Here is a 23,415-nt window from a genome sequence, read left to right as displayed (position 1 = left end):
ACTGGGCTTACTCATAGGTCACTGCAACCTCAACTTCCTTGGCTTAAGTGATCCTCTCACCTAAGCTTCCTGAGTAGCTGGGAGGACAGGTGTGCACCACCATTTTTTTGACTTCTTAAATTATTTTTATTTTTTTGTTCATTTTAATTAATTTTTTTTTGAGACAGAATCTCACTTTGTTGCCCAGGTTGGAGGGCAGTGGTGCGATCATGGCTCACTGCAGCCTGGTCTTAATAAATCCTCCCACCTCAGTTTCCTGAGTAACTGGGACTATAGGTATGCACCACCATGCCCAGCTAATTTTTATATTTTTTTGTAGAGATGGAGTTGTGCCATGTTGCCCAGGCTGGTCTTGAACTCTTGGGCTCAAGCAATCTTCCTGCATTGGCCTCCTGAACTGTTGGGATTATAGGTGTAAGCTACTGTGCCTGGCCTGACTTTATTAAATTGCCATTCTGACTGGAGTGAGATGGTATCTCACTGTGGTTTTCATTTGCATTTCTTTAATAATGACTACTGATTTGAGCATTTCTTCATATGCTTCTTGTTGACTGTGTATGTCAGTTTTTACTTGTTTTTTTTTAGACGGAGTCTCACTCTGTTGCCCAGGCTGGAGTGCAGTGGCTCAATCTCAGCTCACTGCAATCTCTGCCTCTCGGGTTCAATTGATTCTCCCAGCTGAGCCTCTGGAGTAGCTGGGATTATAGGCATGTGCCATCATGCCCAGCTAAGTTTTGTATTTTGAGTAGAGATGATGTTTCACCATGTTGGCCAGGCTGGTCTTGAACTCCTTACCTCAAGTGATCCGTGTGCCTTGGCCTCCCAAAGTGCGATTATAGGCATAAGCCCCTGCGCTCGTCTGTATGTCTGCTTTTCAGAAGTATCTGGTTCGTGTTCTTTGCCTATTTTTAGTAGGGTTTTTTTTTTTTGCTTTTCAACTTAAGTTCCTTACAGATTCTGGATAGACTTTATCAGATGCATAATTTGCAAATATTTTCTTGCATTCTCTAGGTAGTCTGTTTTTGTTTTTGTTTTTCAGGGTCTCATGCTGTCACCCAGGCTGGAGCGCAGTGGCACGATTACAGCTGATTGCAGCCTTGACCTCCCAGGCTCAAGTAATCCTCTCACTTCAGCCTCCCAAATAACTGACACTAGAGGTGTGCACCACCATGCCTGGTTAATTTTTAAAATTTTTGTAGAGACAGGGTCTCACTATGTTGCCCAGGCTCATCTTGAACTCTTGCGCTCAAGTAGTCTTCCTGCCTCTGCTTCCCAAAGTACTAGCATTACAAGCGTGGGTCTCACAGTGCCTGGCTGTAGGTTATCTGTTGATAGTTACTCTGCTGTGCAGAGCTCTTTATTTTAATTAGGTCTCACTCTTCAATTTTTGTTTTTGTTGCAATTGCTTTTGGAGTCTTCGTCATGAAATCTTTGCCAGGGCCTATGTCTGGAGAGTAGTATTTCCTAGGTTTTCTTCTGGGGTTTTTATAGGTTTAGGTATTACATTTAGGTCTTTAATCCATCTTGAGTTGATTTTTGTAAATGGTGAAAGGAAGGGGTCGAGTTTCAATCTTCTGCATATGGTTAGCCAGTTATCCCAGCATCACTTGTTGAATAGGGAATCTTTTCCCATTGCTTGTTATCGTTGACTTTGTTGAAGATCAGATGGTTGTAAATGTGCGGCTTTACTTCTGGGTTCTCTAACCTGTTCCATTGGTCTGTGTGTCTGTTTTTGTACCAGTGTCATGCTGTTTTGGTTATTGTAGCCTTCCAGTATAATTTGAAGTTGGGTAGTGTGATGCCTCTGGTTTTGTCCTTTTTGCTTAGGATTGCTTTGGCTGTTTGGGCTCTTTTTTGGTTGCATATTAATTTTAGAATAGTTTCTTCTTTTTTTGAGACGGAGTTTCACTCTTGTTACCCAGACTGGAGTGCAGTGGCACGATCTCGGCTCACCGCAACCTCCGCCTTCTGAGTTCAAGCAATTCTCCTGCCTCAGCCTCCCAAGTAGCTGTATTTTTAGTAGAGACGGGGTTTCACCTTTTTGACCAGGATGGTCTCGATCTCTTGACCTTGTGATCCACCTGCCTCGGCCTCCCAAAGTGATGGGATTATAGGCGTGAGCCACCGCGCCCAGCCTAGAATAGTTTCTTCTAATTCTTCCATAGCTCACCCTTCCTTCCTTCCTTCCTTCCTTCCTTCCTTCCTTCCTTCCTTCCTTCCTTCCTTCCTTCCTTCCTTCCTTCCTTCTTCCCTCCCTCCCTCCCTCCCTCCCTCTTCCTCTTTCTCTTTCTTTGTTTTCCTTCCTTTCCCTCCTTTTCCTTCTCTTTCTCTTTCCGGGACAGGGTCTCACTACATTGCCCAGGCTGCTTTCAAACTCCTGAGCTCAAGCGATCCTCTTATCTCAACTGAAGCATTGGGATTATGGGTGTGAGCTACCGTACCTACAGATATTTCTGTTTCAGCTGTGACTCCTTGCATTTCCAAGTGTAAGACCGCTTCCCCCTTTTTTTAACATCAAAACTTTCATGGAATTCTCCTATACAATATTTGTTGTGCTCTTGAAAAACAATTACTGACTAAAAGGGACTAAAAATTCAGTGAGTCTTAGGAAGTTTACTTTTTTTTTCCGTGTAACATTTACATATATTTAAAAAATAACAGAGAATATGTGTTCAAGCCACATTATGTATTCAGTTTACCATTTGTGCTTGTGGTGTCTATGGATTCATGAATTGTTTTTTTTTTTTTCTGAGACAGAGTCTTGCTCTGTTGCCCCCAGCTAGAGTACAGCGGTGTGATCTTGGTTCATTACAACCTCCACCTCTCGGGTTCAAGTGATTCTTGTGTCTTAGCCTCCTGAGTAACTGGGATTATAGGCATGTGCTCTTACACCCAGCTAATTTTATATATATATATATGTTTTTTCTTTTTTTGAGACTGAGTTTTGCTCTTGTTACCCAGGCTGAAGGGCTGGAGTGCAATGGCGTGATCTCGGTTCACCGCAACCTCCGCCTCCTGGGTTCAAGCAATTCTCCTGCCTCAGCCTCCCGAGTAGCTGGGACTACAGGCATGCGCCACCATGCCAAGCTAATTTTTGTATTTTTAGTAGAGACAGGGTTTCACCATGTTGACCAGGATGGTCTTGATCTCTTGACCTTGTGATCCACCTGCCTTGGCCTCCCAAAGTGCTGGGATTATAGGCGTGAGCCACCGCGCCCGTCCCTATATATGTTTTGTTTTTTTTCTTTTTTGAGATAAAGTCTCACTCTGTCACCCCGGCTGGAGTGTAGTGGTGCGATCTCGGCTCATTGCAACCTCTGCCTCCTGGGTTCAAGTGATTCTCTTGCCTCAGCCTCCCAAGTAGCTGGGATTACAGACTTGTGCCACCATACCTAGCTATTTTTTTTCTTTAATAGAGACAGAGTTTCGTCATGTTGGCCAGGCTGGTCTTGAAATCCCGACCTCAGGTGATCTGAGGTCTTGAACTCTTGATCTCAGGTGATCTGCCTGCCTTGGCCTCCCAAAGTGCCTGGATTACAGGTGTGACCACCTCACCCAGCCTCTTTGTATCAACTTGAAGCCCACCCTTAGAGGGGAATGAACAAAGAGAAACTAAAACCTATGCCTCTTCCCATATCCCTCAGAATTAATGACTCCCTCTTCCTTTCTGCATGCATCTTTTATGGCCTTCTATGATGCTCGCCATTTATGGATTTGTATGTCTCTGCTTATGGTCTGTAAGCTCTAATTTATCATGTCCTCCAAGCACTTAGCACAGTATTTTGTACGTTATAGGCTCTTGAAGATATTTACGGTAAACTCTCGAAAAACTTCTATAGGCCAGACAGATAAATGTCTTCTTCAAACCTGGCCTTAGAACATTTAGATTAAGAAAAATTTATCTACTGTATATATACATATGTCATGTTGAAACAGTTGGTAATTTTTTTTTTTTTAAGAGAGAGTCTTGCTCTGTCACAGGCTGGAGTGTAGTGGCACAATCGGCTCACTGCAACCTCTATCTCCTGGGTTCAAGTGATTCTCCTGCCTCAGCCTCCCAAGTAGCTGGGATTATAGGCATGTGCCACCACGTCCAGCTAATTTTTGTATTTTTTTTTTTTTTTGAGATGGAGTTTCGCTCTTATTACCCAGGCTGGAGTGCAATGGCGTGATCTCGGCTCACTGCAACCTCCGCCTCCTGGGTTCAGGCAATTCTCCTGCCTCAGCCTCCTGAGTAGCTGGGATTACAGGCACGCACCACCATGCCCAGCTAATTTTTGTATTTTTAGTAGAGACGGGGTTTCACCATGTTGACCAGGATGGTCTTGATCTCTTGACCTTGTGATCCACCCGCCTTGGCCTCCCAAAGTGCTGGGATTACAGGCTTGAGCCACCGCGCCCGGCCTAATTTTTGTGTTTTTAGTAGAGACAGGGTTTCACCATGTTGGCCCTACTGGTATTGAACTCCTGACCTCAGGTGATCCACCTACCTTGGCCTCCCAAAGTGCTGGGATTCCAGGCATGAGCCACTGCACCCGGCCCAGTCAGTAAATTTATTTTTATTTATTTATTTTAGGAGCCCAGCGAGGCTGAATGAGAGTGAGGAGGGAGCAGTGGAAGGGATGGTGTCAGAGTCTGCTGGAGCGGATCCCTTGTGGCCTGGTAGCCAAGTCAGGGACTTTGGAATCTGTACTGGGTGCACTGAGAAAACTCAATTGGGTTTTTTTTTTTTTCTTTTTTTTTTAATTGAGTAGAAGTGAGGAACTAGGATGTTGAAAAGTGAAAAAAGGAGAGAAGGAGAGGAAGAAAGAGGAAGAAAAAGAGGGAGGGAGAACAGGAATATTGCTTCATTCTAAAAATGGGTATTAATAATGGCCGATCAATATTTTGTGTATTTAAAATGGAGAACTCTATAAATATTTATTGAGTTTACTTGTTACGAATCTGAGTTGAAGTCCTGGATATCCTTATTAATTTTCTGTCTCGTTGAGTCTAAATCTCATTATGGGTCTTATGTATCTGGGTATTAAGATCTCTTATTGTTGCATTGATCCTTTTACCACTGTATCTTTGTTACTTTGAAATCTGTTTTATCAAATGTGAGAATTGCAACTCCTGCTTTTTGTTTATTTATTTATTTTTGCTCTCCATTTGGTTGGTAAATTTTTCTCCAACCCTTTGTTTTGAGTCTTTGTGTATCTTTGGATATACCGTTAGGTTTTGGCTGTATCTTTTGATTGGGGGATTTAGTCGATTTAAATTTAGGGTTACTGCCATTTGATGTTAACTGGCTATTTTATCCATTCGTTGATGTAAATTCTTCTTTATGTTGATGCTCTTTACTTTTTGGTATATTTTTAGAAAGGCTCATACTGGTTGTTCCTTTCTATGTATAATGCTTCTTTCAGAAGTTTTTGTAAAGCAGGCCCGGTGGTAATAAAATCTCTGAGTACTTGCCTGTTCATAAAAGATTTTATTTTTCCTTCAATTGTGAAGCTTAGTTTGGCAGGATATGAGATTCTAGGCTGAAAGTTCTGTTCTTTAAGTATATTGAATATTGGCCCCCACTCTCTTCTGGCTTGTAGGGTTTCCATTGAGAGATCTGCTTTAAGTCTAATAGGCTTCCCTTTATGGGTAACCTGGCCTTTCTCTCTGGCTGCCCTTAGTATTTTCTCCTTTGTTTCAGTCCTGGTGAATCTAACGATTATGTGCCTTGGGGTTGCTCTTCTTGAGGAATATCTTTGTGGTGTTCTCTGTATTACCTGGGGTTGAATAGTGTCCTGCTTTGCTAGATTGGGAACATTTTCCTGGATAATATCCTGAAAAGTATTTTCCAGCTTGGATTCATTCTCTCCATCACATTCAGGTACACCAATCAAACGTAGATTGGGTCTTTTCACCTAGTCCCACATTTCTTGGAGACTTTGCTCATTCCTTTTCATCCTTTTTTCTCCATTCTTGTCTTGCCGTTTTATTTCATTAAGTTGGTCTTCATTGACTCTGATATCCTTTCTTCTACTTGATCCATTCTGGTATTTAAACTTGTGCATATTTCACTAAGTTCTCGTGTTGTATTTTTCAACTCTGTTAGTTCATTTATATTCCTCTCTATATTGTCTATTCTTTTCAGCATTTCGTCAAACCTTTTTTCGAAAGTTCTTAGTTTCTTTACATTGGGTTAGAACAAGTTCTTTTAATTCCCAGAAGTTTCTTATCATCCACCTTCTGAAGCCTACTTCAGATAATGGAACACAGTCCTTTTCCATCAGGGCTTGTTCCGTTGCTGATGAGGAACTGCAATCCCCTGTAGAGGGAGAGGGGTTCTGATTTTGGGTATGCTTGGCCTTCTTAGGCCGGTTTTTTCTTTTATTATAAATTTATCCATCTATCGTCTTTACAATTACCGCCTTTCTAATTAGGTTTCTGAGTCGACGTCCAATTTATTGATTCCCAGTGCTAGGATTCAAGCAACCCACTGTGCCGGCCACAATAGCAGCAATGAGACTGATGGTGCTCTTCTGTCCGGGAATCTCTGGTCTGGCTTCCTTCTTGAGTCCGCAACGAGCGGCTCTGCCTTCCCGGAGCTCCAAACACTGGTCAGTAAGGGAACCAGTCCCGTTTACTCTGCATGAAGAGCTGCTGCACCAAGGCGCCGGCAGAACCGCTGCGCTGGCCACAAGAGTCACACTGGCGACCCGTGGGGCTCCTCCACTAGAAATCTGCTGGTCCCTGAGCGACAAAAATTCGTCTGAAAGTGTGGCGTCCTCTCGTTCTCTGAGCTTTCACTGGGAGCTACAATCCTGAGCTGTTAGTGATCAGCCATCTTGGATCTCTCACCCCTATTTTTATTTTTTGAGACAGAGTCTCAGTCTACCACCAGGCTGGAGTGCAGTGGCATGATGTTGGCTCACTGCAACCTCCGACTTTCTGATTCAAGCGATTCTCCTGCCTCAGCCTCCTCAGTAGCTGGGTTTACAGGCACATGCACCATGCCCAGCTCATTTTTGTATTTTTAGTAGAGATAGGTTTTCACAATGTTGGCCAGGATGGTCTTGATCTCCTGACCTCGTGATCTGCCCGCCTCGGTCTCCCAAAGTGCTGAGATTACAATTTTTATTACTCTATATCACATATGGTATGGAGTAGTCAGTATGAGTAGCAATATACCCCTGGAATGTTTTTTTTTTTTACTGTGACCACCACTTTTTCCTTTTGGTTTCCTAGTTATTTTAGGGAAAAGGAAAACCATGGGAGAAAAATATGTCCAACTTCTGTGTTTTAAGCCTTAGTTTTATGGAGCATTGAGACAGGCAAGCCAAAGATTTATGAACTGAAAGAGTGTCTACTTCCATTTGATGGTGACCATCTTCAGGGTTGTTACATGCCTTGCTTCATTTTTAGGTAGCATGATATAGATGAAATTAGGCTTTGGGCTGGACACGGTGGCTCACGCCTGTAATCCCAGCATTTTGGGTGGCTGAGGCAGGCAGATCACCTGAGGTCAGGAGTTTGAGACCAGCCATGGCGAACATGGTGAAACCCCATCTCTACTACAAATACAAAAATTAGCCAGGAGTGGTGGCATCCATCTGAAGTCCCAGCTGCTTGGCAGGCTGAGGCAGGAGAATTGCTTAAACCCGGGAGGGGGAGGTTGTAATGAGCCAAGATTGCGCCACTGTACTTTAGCCTGGGCGACAGAGCGAGATGCCGTCCCCCCTCCCCCCGCAAGAAAAAGAAATTAGTCTTTGACAGACTGAGTCATGTTCTGTGAACAGTGTTGGTGTAGCTCATTTTGAGCAAAAGTCCTGTGTGTCTTATTAAAGAAAAATAGGAAGCCAGCAGCTGAGCTGTGAGTACTGCCCGCAGTGACTGGTTTCCTGTAGATGGGGGTGCAGCTCAGTTACTGCTCTATTTTGATGCACTGGGCATCGCTTTACCTAGGTGGGTTCTGACCACTGCTTCACAGGGCCAGAGACCTGTCTTGTAGAAGAGAGATTCATCTGGGGCAGAGGTACAGGAAGACTGATTTCAGTTCAGTATGAGAAAGAACTTTCTAAAAGTCAGGCCTCTCCAGAAGGCCAGGCACAGTGGCTCATGCCTGTAATCCCAGTACTTAGGAAAGTCAAGGTAGGAAGACTGCTTGAGCCCAGCAGTTCAAGACCAGCCTGGGCAGTGTGGCAAGACCTTGTCTCCACACACAGAAAAAGAATTTTTAAAATTAGCTGGGTGTGGTGGTGTGCATCTGTGGTCTTAGCGACTCGGGAGGCTGAGGCAGGAGGATTGCTTGAGCCTGGGAGTTTGAGGCTACAGTGAGCTGTGATTGTGCCACTGCACTTCAACCTGGGCCACATAGCAAGACCCTCTCTCTAAAAATAAAAATAAGCTGGGTGTGGTGGCTCACATCTGTAATCCTAGCACTTTGGGAGGCAGAGGCTGAGGTGGGCAGATCACTTGAGGTCAAGAGTTTGAGACCAGCCTGGCTAACATGGTAAAACCCTATTTCTACTAAAAATACAGAAGTTACCTAGATATGGTGCTGTGTGCCTGTAATTCCAGCTACTCAGGAGGCTGAGGCATGACAATCACTTGAACCTAAGAAGTGGAGGTTGCAGTGAACTGAGATTGTACCACTGCACTCCATCCTGGGAGATGAAGTGAGACTGTCTCCAAAAATAAAAAAAAAAATTAAAATAAATAAAAAAATAAAAGTTATATCTCTTCCTTACTAGAGGCGCTTGGGGAATCTCATTCACAGGAATTCCCCCTAAATGAGTTCCTGGACATATCACATAATTACTCTTGATTCTTTCCAGCCAGGAGGCTTCCTACCCAAAACACCCATCCTGCCCTGTTTCTAAAGAGAGCAGAGAACCAGTGTTAACTAAAATTTTTGTGTGTTTACAGTATGATATGATTATGCCCATTTTACAGATGAGAAAAGCAGATTCTTGTAGAGGTCAAGATGGTCAAAGCTTCTTACCTTGTAAGTGGTTGAGTTGGAATTTCAGCTGTATCTCAAGTTGCTGGGCCCAAAACTTGTAGAATATTGACATATTTTATTAGTTAAAAAAATGCCTCCAGGTACAAGCATTGCTGGGGAGGTAATGAGCTCTGTGTGGAGAGGTGTTTACACACAGTCTAGGTTGAATAACAGCTTGTCGGGTTGTTTTAGAGGAGATTCAAACATTAGCGTTGTTGGATGACATGGTATGTAAGGTCTTTTCCAACTTTTTGATGTCATCATCAGTATTTTATTCAAATCTAAAAAACACATAGAGTGTTCTCCCTCATCTTGATTAAGCAATTATTTTATTTCAGTGAAGAAAATATTTGGAAGCTCTGTGAATACATCAAAAACCATGACCAGTATCCTTTAGAAGAATGTTATGCTGTCTTCATATCTAATGAGAGGAAGATGGTAAGTTGGTGAGTGATTGCAGAAAGAAAATAAGAGATTTAGGATGACATTAGAAGCTAAATAAAAAAAGAAAGAAGTTAAATATAGCATGGGTGTAGTATTCTTCTGGAGTGTGCTTTATAAAATACAGCAACAGTTAAAAGTTTGCTTTTGACCGAGATTTTTTTTCCATACAAGGCATGATTGAGTTAGAAGAGTTGAGTCCCTTCTGTTGCCCAGGCTGGAGTGCAGTGGTGCAATTCTCAGCTCATTGCAATCTCCATCTCCCAGGTTCAAGTGATTCTTCTGCTTCAGCCTCCTGAGTAGCTGGGACTACAGACATGCACCACCATGCCCAGCTAATTTTTGTAATTTTTAATAGAGATGGGGTTTCGCTATGTTGGCCAGGCTGGTCTTGAAGTCCTGGCCTCAAGTGATCCTCCCACCTCAGCCTCCCAAAGTGCTGGGAGTATAGGCATGAGCCACCATGCCCAGCCTAGTCTCTTACTTTAGATAAGGAAATATGTGATGATCTACACAGATTTAAGTCCCTTTTCTTTAGGTATTAATGTAGGCCTGTGTTTTTTTCTTTACTTTTTTTGATATGGAGTCTCACTCTATCACCCAGGCTGGAGTGCAATGGTGCGATCTCGGCTTACTGCAACCTCTGCCTCCCAGGTTCAAGTGATTCTTGTGCCTCAGGCTCCCAAGTAGCTGGGATTATAGGCGCCCACCACCATGCCCGGCTAATTTTTGTATTTTTAGTAGAGACGGGATTTCTCCATGTTAGCTAGTCTGGTCTCGAACTCCTGACCTCAGGTGATCTGCCTGCCTCAGCCTCCGAAAGTGCTGAGATTATAGGCATGAGCCACTGTGCCTGACCATTTTTTTTCTTTTTTAAAATTCAAGATGGAAGAAGTAGACTTTTTAAAATGGCTTAGAGGCACATACTCTCAGTATTAAAGTAAGGATTTGTCTCTGGAGTTTCAATAGAACTGCAGTCAACTTATATGAAGAATTAGAAAAAGTAAGCCCTTCATATTTTGTAAAACACATTTGCAAGCATCATCTCATTTGATCCCAATGGAAGCCCTGTGAAATAGGCAAGGTTTGGATAACTTTCTTCATTTTATAGATGAGGAAATAAAGACTTAGGGTGGACCTCTGAATAATTAAATGGAAAAGCAACATTTGATACCTGCCAGGACTTCTGATTCCTAGTTCAGATCCCTTTTCACTCTCCAAAGAACATCATTCAATAGCTTGTGCTCTAGAGAGCTTTAATTGTTGGGGACACTTAGAAAAATTTAGATTTCTTCCTCTTCATTCATTCTTTCACCTTGATTTTTTGCATGCTTAAAAGTATTTTATTTCTCATGCATGTATTGCTTTAAAGAATTTAGTAGTTGTCAGGTACAGTGATACATGCTTGTAGTCCCAGCTACTTGTGAGGCAGCTGAGGTGGGCAGATCACTTGAAGCCAAGAGTTCAAGACTGCAGTATACTATGATTGCACCTGTGAGTAGCCACTGCACTCCAGCCAGGGCAACATACCAAGATCCCATCTTGGCCAGGTGCAGTGGCTCGCACCTGTAATCCTAGCACTTTGGGAGGCCAAGGTGGGTGAATCACTTCAGATCAGGAGTTCGAGACCAGCCTGGCCAATATAGTGAAACCCCCTCACGCCTGTAATCCCAACACTTTGGGAGGCTGAGGTGGGCAGATCACTTGAGATTAGGAGTTTGAGACCAGCCTGGCCGATATGGTGAAACGCTGTGTCTACCAAAAAATAAAAACAAAAAATTAGCCAGGTGTGGTGGCACATGCCTGTAATCTCAGCTACTTGGGAAGCTGTGGCAGGAGAATTGCTTGAACCTGGGAGGTGGAGGTTGTAGTCAGCCAAGATCATGCCACTGCACTCCAGCATGGGCGACAGAGTGAGACTCTTTCTCAAAAAAAAAAAAAAAATCCCATCTCAAAAAAAAAATGGTTAAAGAATTTAGTAGTGGTTTAACTGAGGGTATGGCTTATAAAATGTATTGTATTTTGTAGATACCTATATGGAAACAACAGGCGAGACCTGGAGATGGACCTGTGATCTGGGTAAGGCAGTTAAATTAATACAGAGGGTACTGAGGCATTATGACTTGTAACCTCTTGGTGTTTTGTATGTTTTGGTAAAGCAGAAGTGGCCTATGCAGTAGAGAAAGGCTATGGTCATTATTAATACATTGATCTTTTGAGAATAGGTGTTATTTGGTCTAAGGTGGAAATATATAGGCATATTTTCTTTTAACTTTTTGTTTTGAAATTATAGGAATGATTTTAAATGGTAGATATGTTTGTAATCTCCTAGACTCTTATCCATTTAGCAGAGGAAGGAATTTTGGCGACATGTAGTCTGGCTACGCATTAGAATTATCCGGAGACTGTTAAAAATGTAGTTTTTGGCTGGGTGCGGTGGCTCACGCCTGTAATCCCAAAACTTTGGGGGGCCAAGGTGAATGGATCACTTGAGGCTAGGAGTTTCAGACCAACCTGACCACCGTGGTGAAACCCCATCTCTAATAAAAATACAAAAATTAGGCCAGATGCAGTGGCTCATGCTTGTAATCACAGCACTTTGGGAGGCCGAGGCAGGTGGATCATTTGAGGCCAGGAGTTCGAGACCAGTCTGGCCAACATGGCAAAACCCCATCTCTACTAAAAAAATACAAAGATTAGCTGAGCGTGTTGGCATGCACCTGTAGTTCAGTTACTCGGGAGGCTGAGGGAGGAGAATTGCTTGAACCTAGGCGGAGGAGGCTACAATGAGCTGAGATTGTGCCACTGCACTTCAACCTGGGTGACAGAGAGAGACCCAGTTTCAATAAATAAATGAACAAATAATGTAGTTTTCTGGTTTAGTAAATCTAGAGAGGGGTTCAGGAGTTAGTGTTCTTGATGAACTGCCAGATGAACATGACTGGCATTTGAAAAATACAGATCTACTCCCACCCTTTATGTTTCAGGGAAGAAATAAACACAGAAAAACAAAGTGAGTAGCTCAGAGTCACTTAGTTGGTCAGTAGCAGAACTAGGTCTCAGACCTGGATCCTTTCCAGTACAAATCTACATGTCACCTTAACCCATTCCCCTTAAGAATGGAGGCCAGGGTTGGGCACGGTGGCTCACACCTATAATCGCAGAACTTTGAGAGGCTGAGGTGGGCAGATCACCTGAAGTCAGGAGTTCGAGACCAGCCTGGTCAACATGGTAAAACCCTGTCTCTACTAAAAACTTGGGAGGCTGAGTCAGGAGAATTGGTTGAACCTGGGAGGTGGAGGTTGCAGTGAGCTGAGATAGAGCCATTGCAGTACAGCCTGGGCAAAAAGAGCAAAACTCCATCTCAAAAAAAAAGGAGTGTTTATGCTAATAAACATGAAAACAAAGGGAAAAACAACACTGATTAAATGTAACAAACTCCTAGTCTCTGGATATTTATTTAAAATTATGTATCATTTGTCTGGGTGTGGTGGCTCACACCTGTAATCTCAGCACTTTGGGAGGCCGAGGCAGGTGGATCATCTGAGGTCAGGAGTTTGAGACCAGCTTGGGCAACATGGTGAAACCCCATCTCTACTAAAAACACAAATATTAGCTGGGTGCAGTGGCACGTGCCTGTAATCCCAGCTGCTTGGGAGGCTGAGGCAGGAGAATCACTTGAGCCCTAGAGGCGGAGGTTGCAGTGAGCCAAGACTGTAGCCATTACACTCCAGCTGGGTGACATGTATCATTTGATTGGCTTCACTCATTTATTTAATGTATTTATTGAGTGTGTTTTATATGCCAGGCAAAGAACAGATGAAAAACCCTGGCCTCATAGAGCTGACATTCTCAGTTCTGTTGCCAGCAGGTGATCTGCTGCTCTCACATGAAAGCCCAAGCCCCTCAGCTCTGGGGTTAGGAGCATGGGCTCTGGAGTCTGGTGTACTAGGTTTAAGTCCCAGGCCTCTCATTGGTCAGCTGTGGGATCTGGACAGGTTATTGACCCTCTCTTCAATGTCTCCCTCTGGTCACTGGAGTTGTAAGGCTTAAATGAGATAATGCACCAGAAGCCTTTTCCTGCTGTCTGCTACTGGTGCTCAGGAAGCGTTGGCAGTTACTGTTAGCAGTGGTACCTAACCCCTGTTACAGATGGTCTGTGTGCATGAGAAGGCATCCCCGTTGCTGAGTACCTCAACTGATTCTGAGTCATGGTCTTACTCCCTGTCCTAGGGAAACTTGGAGGGGAAGGACCTGTAGCCATGTCCCCCTTACATATCTCATGGCAGCACAAGGTGGGGAATCCTGTTGCAAGCAGTCTCCCCACTCCCTCTGGCATGGGAGACTCACTTTGCCTCACTGCTGTCCTGTTGTAGGGCATAGGTAGGCCTCACTGAGTGAGTAGAGACACTAGTGAGTAGAAATGAGTAAAATTCAAGAACACTAAATCCTGAACCACTTTCTAGATATACTAAATCAGAAAACTATATTTTAAACACAGTCTCTGAATAATTCTAATATGTAGCCAGACTACATATTGCTGACATCCCTTCATGTTCTAAATGGATAAGAGTCTAGGACATCACAAATATATCTACCACATTAGTCATTTAAAATCATTCCTACAATAATTTCAGGCCGGGCACGGTGGCTCATGCCTGTAATCCCAGCACTTTGGGAGGCTGAGGCAGGCAGGTGGATCGCCTGAGGTCAGGAGTTCGAGACCAGCCTGATCAACATGGTGAAACCTCATCTCTATTAAAAATACAAAAATTAGCCAGGCATGGTGGTAGGCACTTGTAGTCCCAGCTACTTCGGTACTCAAAAAATAAATAAATAAAATTTAAAAAGAAATTATTATAGGAATTATTTTTTGTTTTTGAGATGGAGTCTCGCTGTATCATCTAGGATGGAGTGCAGTGGTGCTGTAACCTCCACCTCCTGGGTTCAAGCAATTCTCCTGCCTCAGCCTCCCAAGTAGCTGGGATTACAGGCATGTGCCACCACGCACAGCTAATTTTTGTATTTTTAGTAGAGATGGGGTTTTGCCATGTTGGCCAGGCTGATCTCAAACTCCTGACCTCAAGTGATCCATCCGCCTTGGCCTCCCAAAGTCCTGCGATGACAGGTGTGAGCCACTGCGCCTGTCCTCTTATAATACTTTCAAAACAAAAAGTTAAAAGAAAATATGCCAATAGGCCGGGTGCAGTGGCTCACGCCTATAATTTCAGCACTTTGTGAGGCGAATGCGGTTGGATCACAAGGTCGAGACCATCCTGGTCAACATAGTGAAACCTTGTCTCTACTAAAAATACAAAAATTAGCTGGGCATGGTGGTGCATGCCAGTAGTCCCAGCTACCTGGGAGGCTGAGGCAGGAGAATTGCTTGAACCTGGGAGGAGGAGGTTGCGGTGAGCTGAGATCGTGCCATTGTACTCTAGCCTGGGTAACAAGAGCAAAACTCCGTCTCAAAAAAAAAAAAATTAAGAAAATATGCCTATAGTGCATCTGTCTTAGACCAAATAACATGGAGCAGATGATGGTGGCATCTGTAGGTCACAAGCATGTGCCTAGCCCAGTCAGTATTTTCCCAGTAGCTTAAAAAAACTTTGGTAGGAGGCTAGGCTCGGTGGCTCATGCCCGTAATCCCAGCACTTTGGGAGGCAGAGACAGGCAGATCACTTGAGGCCAGGAGTTGAAGACCAGCCTGGTCAACATGGTGAAACCCCATCTCTACTAAAAATACAAACATTAGCTAGATGTGGTGGCGCGCGCCTATAATCCCAACTACTCGGTAGGCTAAGGTGGGAAAATCGCTGGACCTAGGAAGGGAAGGTTGCAGTGGGTCAGGATTGTGCCACTGCACTCCGGCCTGGGAGACAGAGAGAGACTCTGTCTCAAATCAACAATAACAAACCTGTAATATGAATTGGAAGATGTTAAGAGAGAAAACGAATTTGGATAGGGCAGAGATTCTGGCAAGAGGTGAGAGAAGATAAAAAATTGATTCATGGGAAGAATGCCTTCAGCTGGAGCTTATGTGGTAGAAAGAGGTAGAGAAGGTTGCTGCAGATGGAGGGGAATGACATGAGCAGACCCAATGGGAGGACTGGTGGGCTGTTTTGGGGGCATGAAGGGTGGGATGCATCTGGGGAAGTCCAGAGACTAGACATTCATTTTTGATGCTCTTTCTGTTTTGCTAAGATAGACTTAGAGCCAAAGGCAGCACTCAGGCTCTTAAAGGCACAACATCCCTAGTCTTAAGTATTGTTCCTACCTCATAGTGTTTGTATAGGGCTCAAGTAGAATGATATTTGAGAAAGTGCCTTTTAAACTCTGAAATATTGTAGAAATATAAGATGGTATTACTAATGTTGCTAGATGGCTTTTATTTCACAGTGCTGTTCTCTGTGAGAGTGTTTTTCTTTGGAAGAACTCAGAGTACCACATGTGCTCGTGTCCCTTCATCATGTCCTTTCAGCCCTTCGCCAGTACAAACATCCTAACTATGACAAAGCTATGTGAGAGAGGCTGTCTTTTTCCTTATCCCTTAGTGGCTAGATGAAGGCTTGGCTAACTTCTTTTTTAAAAAAATATTTTTTCTTTTCTTTTAATTGCAAAAGTGGTTCCAAACTAGAAATTAAAGTCCGCCTTCTCCTCTCCAGGCTGACTCCAGAAGCCTCCTTTGTTATTAGTTTGGAAGAGATCCTGGTAGATGTTTTCCTCTGCATTCATATGCATGCAAATGTACTTCTGAATGGGCACATGTGTCTTTATATACATATAGGTGTGTCTTTATATACACATAGCTTTTAACAAATAATAGGGGGTGCTGGGCATGGTGGCTCACACCTGTAATTCCAGTACGTTGGGAGGCTGTGGCGGGCGGATCACCATAGGCCAGAAGTTGGAGACCAGCCTGGCCAACATGGTGAAACCCTGTCTCTACTAAAAATACAAATATTAGCTGGGTGTGATGGCGGATGTCTGTACTCCCAGCTACTCAAGAGGCTGAGGCAGGAGAATTGCTTGAACCTGGGAGGTGGAGGTTACAGTGAGCTGAGGTGGTGCCACTGCACTCCAGCCTGGGCAGTAAAGCAAAACTCTGTCTCAATAAAAAAAAAAATAGCAGGTGGGGCCGGGCGTGGTGGCTCACTCCTGTAATCTTAGCACTTTGGAAGGCTGAGGCAGGTCGATCACCTGAAGTCAGGAGTTCAAAGACCAGCCTGGCCAACATGGTAAAACCCCATCTCTACTAAAAATACAAACAGTTAGCTGGGCATGGTGGCACGTGCCTGTAGTCCCAGCTACTTGGGAGGCTGAGGCAGGAGAATTGCTTGAACCCAGCAAGCAGAGGTTGCAGTGAGCCAAGATCACGTCATTGCACTCCAGCCTGGGCGACAGAGTGAGACTGTCTCAAAAAAAAATATATATAGGTTTCTAGAGGTAAAATTGCGGGGTCAGAGGATGTGCATTTAATGTCTGTGAACATTTCCATTATTTATTTAACCATTTCCTTGTCTGTGGACGTTTAGTCTGTTTTCAAGGTACTGTGTTTGCTTTATTTTATTTTGCTATCATAAGGAGGGCTGTAGCAGTCTTGTATCCATTTCAGTGATAATGTATGTGCATGAATACTGGGATTTCATCATCATGAAGTAACCTGGTTAACTTCAGCAACTTTTACTTCTAGGATTACCATGTTGTTTTGCTTCATGTTTCAAGTGGAGGACAGAGCTTCATTTATGACCTTGATAGTGTCTTGCCATTTCCCTGCCCCTTTGACACTTATGTAGAAGATGCCTTTAAGTCTGATGAAGACATTCATCCACAGTTTAGGAGGTGAGGACATTCAGGATGGATTTACTTATTTTCTGAAGTAAGACCTTGACAATTCCACAGAGGTTCTTTTTTTTTGGCAATCACTTGTCTGGCATCACCATTGAGTTGGTATTTAAGAATGATGTGCTTGCAACACAGAAGATTCAAAATGTTTTAAAGCTTTAGAAGTTATCCGTCATATAAAAGGTTGACATTCTTTTAAAAGTTTGTGTGATGAGATCTCAAACATTTAATTTCAAGCAGGTCGGGGATTTTTCTTATATTCTTTTTGTTTGGGGTTTGGGGGGATACTCATGCTGTCACCATTGAGAGGGCTGTGATGGCAGCAACAGAAAATCATGCCCCTTGCCCTTGATACACAAATCAAGTAAATCAAGGCAAGCAGATATATTTTTGTGCCTTTGCCTTTCTGTTTTCGGTTTTAGTGTATCATTTTCTGTGCTTCTCTAGTAGGTGGTAAAGTGGCCTACGTTATTAACCATACAGAAATGCATGAGTAGTTTTGTGCATGTCATAGGAAATGAGTCCATATAAAAATTGAGTTAGAGTTTAAAACATGCACCTTCCTAATGTGAGTGTATATTAATTTGTCTGCAGGAAATTTAGAGTGATCCGTGCAGATTCATATTTGAAGAACTTTGCTTCTGACCGATCTCACATGAAAGACTCCAGTGGGAATTGGAGAGAGCCTCCTCCACCATATCCCTGCATTGAAACTGGAGGTGAGCCAGGATGCCTTCTCAGAGGGGGGTTCTGATTGATCATGTACACATAAGCATTTTTCCTTAATGGAGAACAAAAGTCATGTCATTCTTTGAATAAAACTTCATGAATAATAAGGAGGTAATAGGGAATACTGCTTCTTTGTGTGTATTCAATTCAGAAATAGGCCAGGCATGGTGGCTCATGCCTGTAATCCCAGCACTTTGGGAGGCTGAGGCGGGTGGATCACCTGAGGTCAGGAGTTCGAGACCAGTCTGACCAATATGGTGAAACCCTGTCTCTAAGAAAAAAAAACAGAAATTGAGATACAGAGAATAGGACTAGAAGACTTAAGAATTCATGGAAGAGGAAGGGTTTTTTTTTTGGAAACGGAGTTTTCCTCTTGTTGCCCAGGCTGGGGCACAATCTTGGCTCACTGCAATCTCTGCCTCCCAGGTTCAAGTGATTCTTCTGCCTCAGCTTCCCGAGTAGCTGGGATTACAGGCATGCACCATCACTCCTGGCTAATTTTGTATTTTTAGTAGAGACAGAGTTTCTCCATGTTGGTCAGGCTGGTCTTGAATTCCTGACCTCAGGTGATCCACCCACCTCAGCCTCCTACAGGAGGGAGCCACCGCACCTGACCAGGCAGGGTGTTAAGGATCAGAACCAGGGCACCTGGAAACTGCTGGATGTAGCTACTGCTGGGGGCGCTGGACATCAGGAGACTCGCATGCTTGTGTCATTTAACAGTAGGAATAGTAGCACCTTGCCATGGTAGGGTTTCATGCTCTGGTCAAAGAAATCCCCATTACATCATTATGATGTGTGAAATGTCATTTCTTTGGCTATGTAATCAAATCTGCATTAGACAGAGGTGAGCGTAGCTGGTTTTATTGTACCACTTGTCTCATTTTCCTGACGTTTAAGAAGATAAAGGGTTCTCTACCCTATTACTATTGTTTGGCATTCATATGAGTTTGAAGCATTATTTACATTTGTAAGTAATTCACAACATTCCCACTTAGGGGTGAGATCATCCCAACACATGGATAATACAGTCTGTGTGAAAGTGCTCTGTGAGCTCTGCAGCACGTCAGAAAAATAGGCAGTAGTGTTCATATTTCAACAAGAGTCTGGGTGCGGTGGCTAATGCCTGTAATCCCAGCACTTTGGGAGGCTGAGGCAAGTGGATCACCTGAGGCCAGGAGTTTGAGACCGGCCTGACCAACATAGTGAAACCCCATCTCTACTATAAATACAAAAATTAGCCAGGTGTGGTGATTTGTGCCTGTAGTCCCAGCTACTTGGGAGGCTGAGAAGGAGACTCACTTGAATCTGGGAAGTGGAGGTTGCAGTGAGCTGAGATTGCACCACTGCACTCCAGCCTGAGTGACAAGAGTAGGATTTTGTCTCAAAAAAAAAAAAAAACTTTAACAAGGAAGAAAGTAAAAAATACATTTGACATATTTGAGGGGACTGAACACTAAGTGAGGGTTCAAACTCTGATTTTTGAGGCTCCCTATGAAAAACTCTCGTAATTTAAAAAATTTATATTGGAATTGCTTCTCGGTACACAAAGCTGCTTTCCGGCCTCAGTGTGAGAACTTGGGAAGCTCCCTGGTTAGGAGAGGGCTTGAGGGGTCTACCTTAGCGTCTCCGGCAACCTGCTATACAGGGCCTGGTCTGGGCACCGTGTGCCTTTAGCAGCTACCCATTTACCCTCGGGATGTGAGCACCTAAGGCAGATCCTAGTGCATAGTAGACATGTAGTGAATCCCTTGTCAGCCCTTGTCCAACTGGGGCAATTCCTTTGGTTTTGATGACTACTACTCATTGGATGCTATTTTGTGCTGGACTTTTGCCAGCCCAATTACTATATGTGCTGTCGAAGCGAGCATTGCCGGCCCAATTACTTTTCTTTCTTTTTTTTGAAACTCTGTTGCTCAGGCTGGAGTGCAGTGGCATGATTTCAGCTCACTGCAGCCTCCACCTCCCCAGTTCAAGTGATTTTTGTGCCTCAGCCTCCCGAGTAGCTGGGATTACAGGCATGTACCACCACACCTGGCTATTTTTTATATTTTTAGTAGAGATGAGGTTTTTCCATGTGGGCCAGGCTGGTCTTGGACTCCTGGCCTCAGGTGATCCTTCCGCCTTGGCCTCCCAAAGTGCTGGGATTACAGGGGTGGGCCACTGTGCCAGGCCCATCTTAGTTTAATTTTTACCACAACTCAGTGAGGCCAGTTGTATTTTTCTCATGTGATAGATGAATAAAATGAAACACAGGAAGGTTAAGATGTTTGCCTAAGGGTGCACAGCTAGGAAGCTGCCAGCTCAGTTGGCACCCTGAGGGGTTTGTCTTTTTTTTGAGATGGAGTCTTGCTCTGTCGCCAGGCTGGAGTGCAGTGGCACGATCTTGACTCACTGCAACCTCCCACTCTCTGGTTCAAGTAATTTTCCTGCCTCAGCCTACCGAGTAGCTGGGATTATAGGCAGTTGCCACCACACCCAGCTAATTTTTGTATTTTTAGTAGAGACGAGGTTTCACCATGTTGGCCAGGCTGGTCTCGATCTCCTGACCTCGTGATCTGCCTGCCTCAGCCTCCAAAGTGCTGAGATTACAGGCATGAGCCACCATGCCCAGCCTCGAGGAGGGATTTCTTACAGGAGGAGTCTTTTTGGCCTCACCTGTAGTTAATCAGGAGCCTCTTGCACATGAAATTGAACCTAGAGAGACTCTACTCTGAAGTATGGGGTAAACATATTGGTTTCTCATGTAATAATTTAATCAAATTGTAATGTTCTCTTATATGGTAAATTCGTTACTTCAAACGCTATATTTATTGAAGGAATGTATTTAGAAGTTAGGTAAGTGTGAATTACTTGTGGTGAATGAGTAGTGTTTTATTAAAAAAATAAGGAATTTAAAAAACAAACAAAAAAATGACACAAGAAAACAGACTTTAGGCTGGGCGCGGTGGCTCACACCTATAATCCCAGCATTTTGGGAGGCTGAGGTGGGTGATCAACTGAGGACAGTTTAAGACCAGACTGACCAACATGGTGAAACCCCGTCTCTAGAAAAAATACAAAAAAAAATAGCTGGGCGTGGTAGCATGCACCTGTTAGTCCCAGCTACTTGGGAGGCTAAGGCAGGAGAATCACTTGAACTCGGGAGGCAGAGGTTGCAGTGAACCAAGATTGTGCCACTGCACTCCAGCCTGGGCAACAGAGCAAGATTCCGTCTCAAACAACAACAACAACAAACACAAATTAGCCAGGTGTGGTGGCGCATGCCTGTAATCCCAACTACCCAGGCGACTGAGGCAGGAGAATCGCTTGAATCTGGGAGGTGGAGATTGCAGTGAGCTGTCTCAAAAAAAAGAAGACAGAATTTAAATTAAGACATGTTTTAGATACATGCATTAATATAGCAGCCTTTGGGTTTAGTTATGGAATTGACTCAGTCTTTTTTTTTTTTTTTTTTTTTTTCAAGATAGGGACTCAGTATATTGCATAGGTTGGTCTTGAACTCCTGGCCTCAAGCAGTCCTCCTACCTTTGCCTCCCAAAATACTGAGATTATAGGCATGAGCCACCATGCTGGCCAGGATTAACTTTTTTTTTTTTTTGAGATGGAGTCTCACTCTCTTGCCCAGGCTGAGGTACAGTGTGAGCCACCATGCCTGGATCAGAGCAGCCTTTCATTGAGGGCTGACGTAACCCCCCTACTCTGACATGACCCTTCTGAAGATGCTACTGAATGCTCAATGTTACAAGTTCTCTCCACTCTGGCTGGTAGTGACATGAATTATTTCTAGCCCTCTGGAAGTTCTGGGTATTATTAGATCTACTCCTTCTTAGTGATTTTTTTCCCTGGCCTCTTGAAGTTTCATTCCATAGAAGAGAAGATCAGTACTTAGCCAGAGACTCAGGGGGACCCCTCTGCTGATCTCTGGAGCTCTCACTTTCTGTATAGTTCCCTCTTCTCTGATATATGGTTTCTCTCAATTTGGGTGTGTCTGTTTTGTCATGATTGGATTGAAGTTATACATTTGAGGCAAGAAAACCACAGAAGTGACATTGAGCCCTTATCCGTTTGGATAATTTTACCTACTGTTGGTCTTCTGTGTTGTTTTATTGCTGTTAAACTAAAAATTGTGTTTTCAGTGGATGTCTTTTTTCATGTATTTTTCTAGATTCCAAAATGAACCTGAATGATTTCATCAGTATGGATCCCGAGGTAGGGTGGGGCACTGTCTACACACTTTCTGAATTTACACATTGGTTTGGCAGTAAAAACTGCTGAAGTTGGCCTCAAGATATGGAACTGTGGAAAAATTCTAGGACACGAACATGCTATTCCTCCACTGAGGACAGCAAACACTAGGGTAGAGTTGGCTTGGAATTATGTCTTTCTCTTTCAGTTCGATTGAGTGGAAACCTGAGTGAATACGAATATAAATGAACAACATAAAAACTTTTGTTTTGACATGTTAAATTGAAACTTGATATCTAGTGTGTACTTGCTAAGATATTCCTGTGGCTTATTTGTTAAAACATGTGGACTTAAGCCAGTGATCGTTTTTGTTCAGATAGAGGTATGGAGGTTGAGCCAGCCCCTCATATCTGTCTGGATGTTTTGTGTCTCTCCAACTACATTGTAAGCTCCTTGAGGGCAGACCCATGGTCCATTGTTCTGTGAATCTCAAATGCCCATAAAAGGTGCCCATAAAATGTTTTCTTTTTTCCTTTTTTTTTTTTTTTTTAGGGAGACTCACAGACTAAAAATGTTTTCTTGAACATTTGAATGTGCTGTTAGGAAAGGGGTGATATTGTGAGCTGAATCAGCAAGAAGTATTAGTCTTTTTGGACTATGATATTGTTAAAAAGAGGGCAGCCCTCTCAGACTTGAGTGTTATTTAGCTTATTTATTTATGGCTTTAAATAAAATTGATTTAACACTGGTTTTGTTTTGAAGGTTTTTGTGTCACCCTTGATGATTTGAAATACCTAAAAATGCCTCAATTGTAGGTGAGAACCAGGGCTTTAAAACATATTTATCACATGTACCTTCCGGAAGACATCTTGGTCATTTGGCTTTAATCATATTCCAGATAAAAGATATTTGGCATTAAACTGGTGTATAGTACCAACTCTCATGTTTTCATGATTCTGCTTTAAAAATGAACAACTTCTTACAGCAAGATTATCTGACCTTTTGTTCTTAGATTTCTATTTATTAAGAGACTGTTGGCTGGGCATGGTGGCTCATGCCTGTAATCCCAGCACTTTGGGTGGCCAAGACACAGGTGGATCATGAGGTCAGGAGTTCGAGACCAGCCTGGCCAACATGGTGAAACACTGTCTAAAAATACAAAAATTAGCTGGGTGTGGTGGTGGGCAACTGTAATCCCAGCTACTCGGGAGGCCAAGGCAGGAGAATCGCTT

At 43.4% G+C, this 23,415-nt stretch overlaps 1 protein-coding gene across 4 annotated transcripts in view; it reads left to right on the top strand.

Moving 5' to 3' along the window:
* The window catches only part of NTAQ1 (N-terminal glutamine amidase 1), a 45,812-nt gene extending 22,881 nt beyond the window's left edge, over window positions 1–22,931 (top strand). For 2 of the 4 annotated variants that reach the window (XM_035277137.3, XM_002759252.7), the window contains exons 2-6: window positions 9,319–9,418; window positions 11,450–11,500; window positions 17,115–17,263; window positions 17,861–17,985; window positions 22,164–22,931. In XM_035277137.3, coding sequence (XP_035133028.1) covers window positions 9,416–9,418; window positions 11,450–11,500; window positions 17,115–17,263; window positions 17,861–17,985; window positions 22,164–22,273 — 438 coding nt within the window. In that variant the 5' untranslated portion in view covers window positions 9,319–9,415 and the 3' untranslated portion in view covers window positions 22,274–22,931. Of the gene's footprint in view, window positions 1–1,036; window positions 1,158–9,318; window positions 9,419–11,449; window positions 11,501–17,114; window positions 17,264–17,860; window positions 17,986–22,163 lie in introns of those variants that run through there. The other 2 variants (XM_054246769.2, XM_078353232.1) reach the window with 2 other exon arrangements.
* The last annotated feature ends 484 nt before the right edge of the window (window positions 22,932–23,415 follow it).

This window comes from Callithrix jacchus, chromosome 16 (genome assembly GCF_049354715.1).
Source record: "Callithrix jacchus isolate 240 chromosome 16, calJac240_pri, whole genome shotgun sequence".
Classification (NCBI taxonomy): Eukaryota; Metazoa; Chordata; class Mammalia; order Primates; family Cebidae; genus Callithrix; species Callithrix jacchus.
This window is presented reverse-complemented; position numbering and strand designations above follow the sequence as displayed.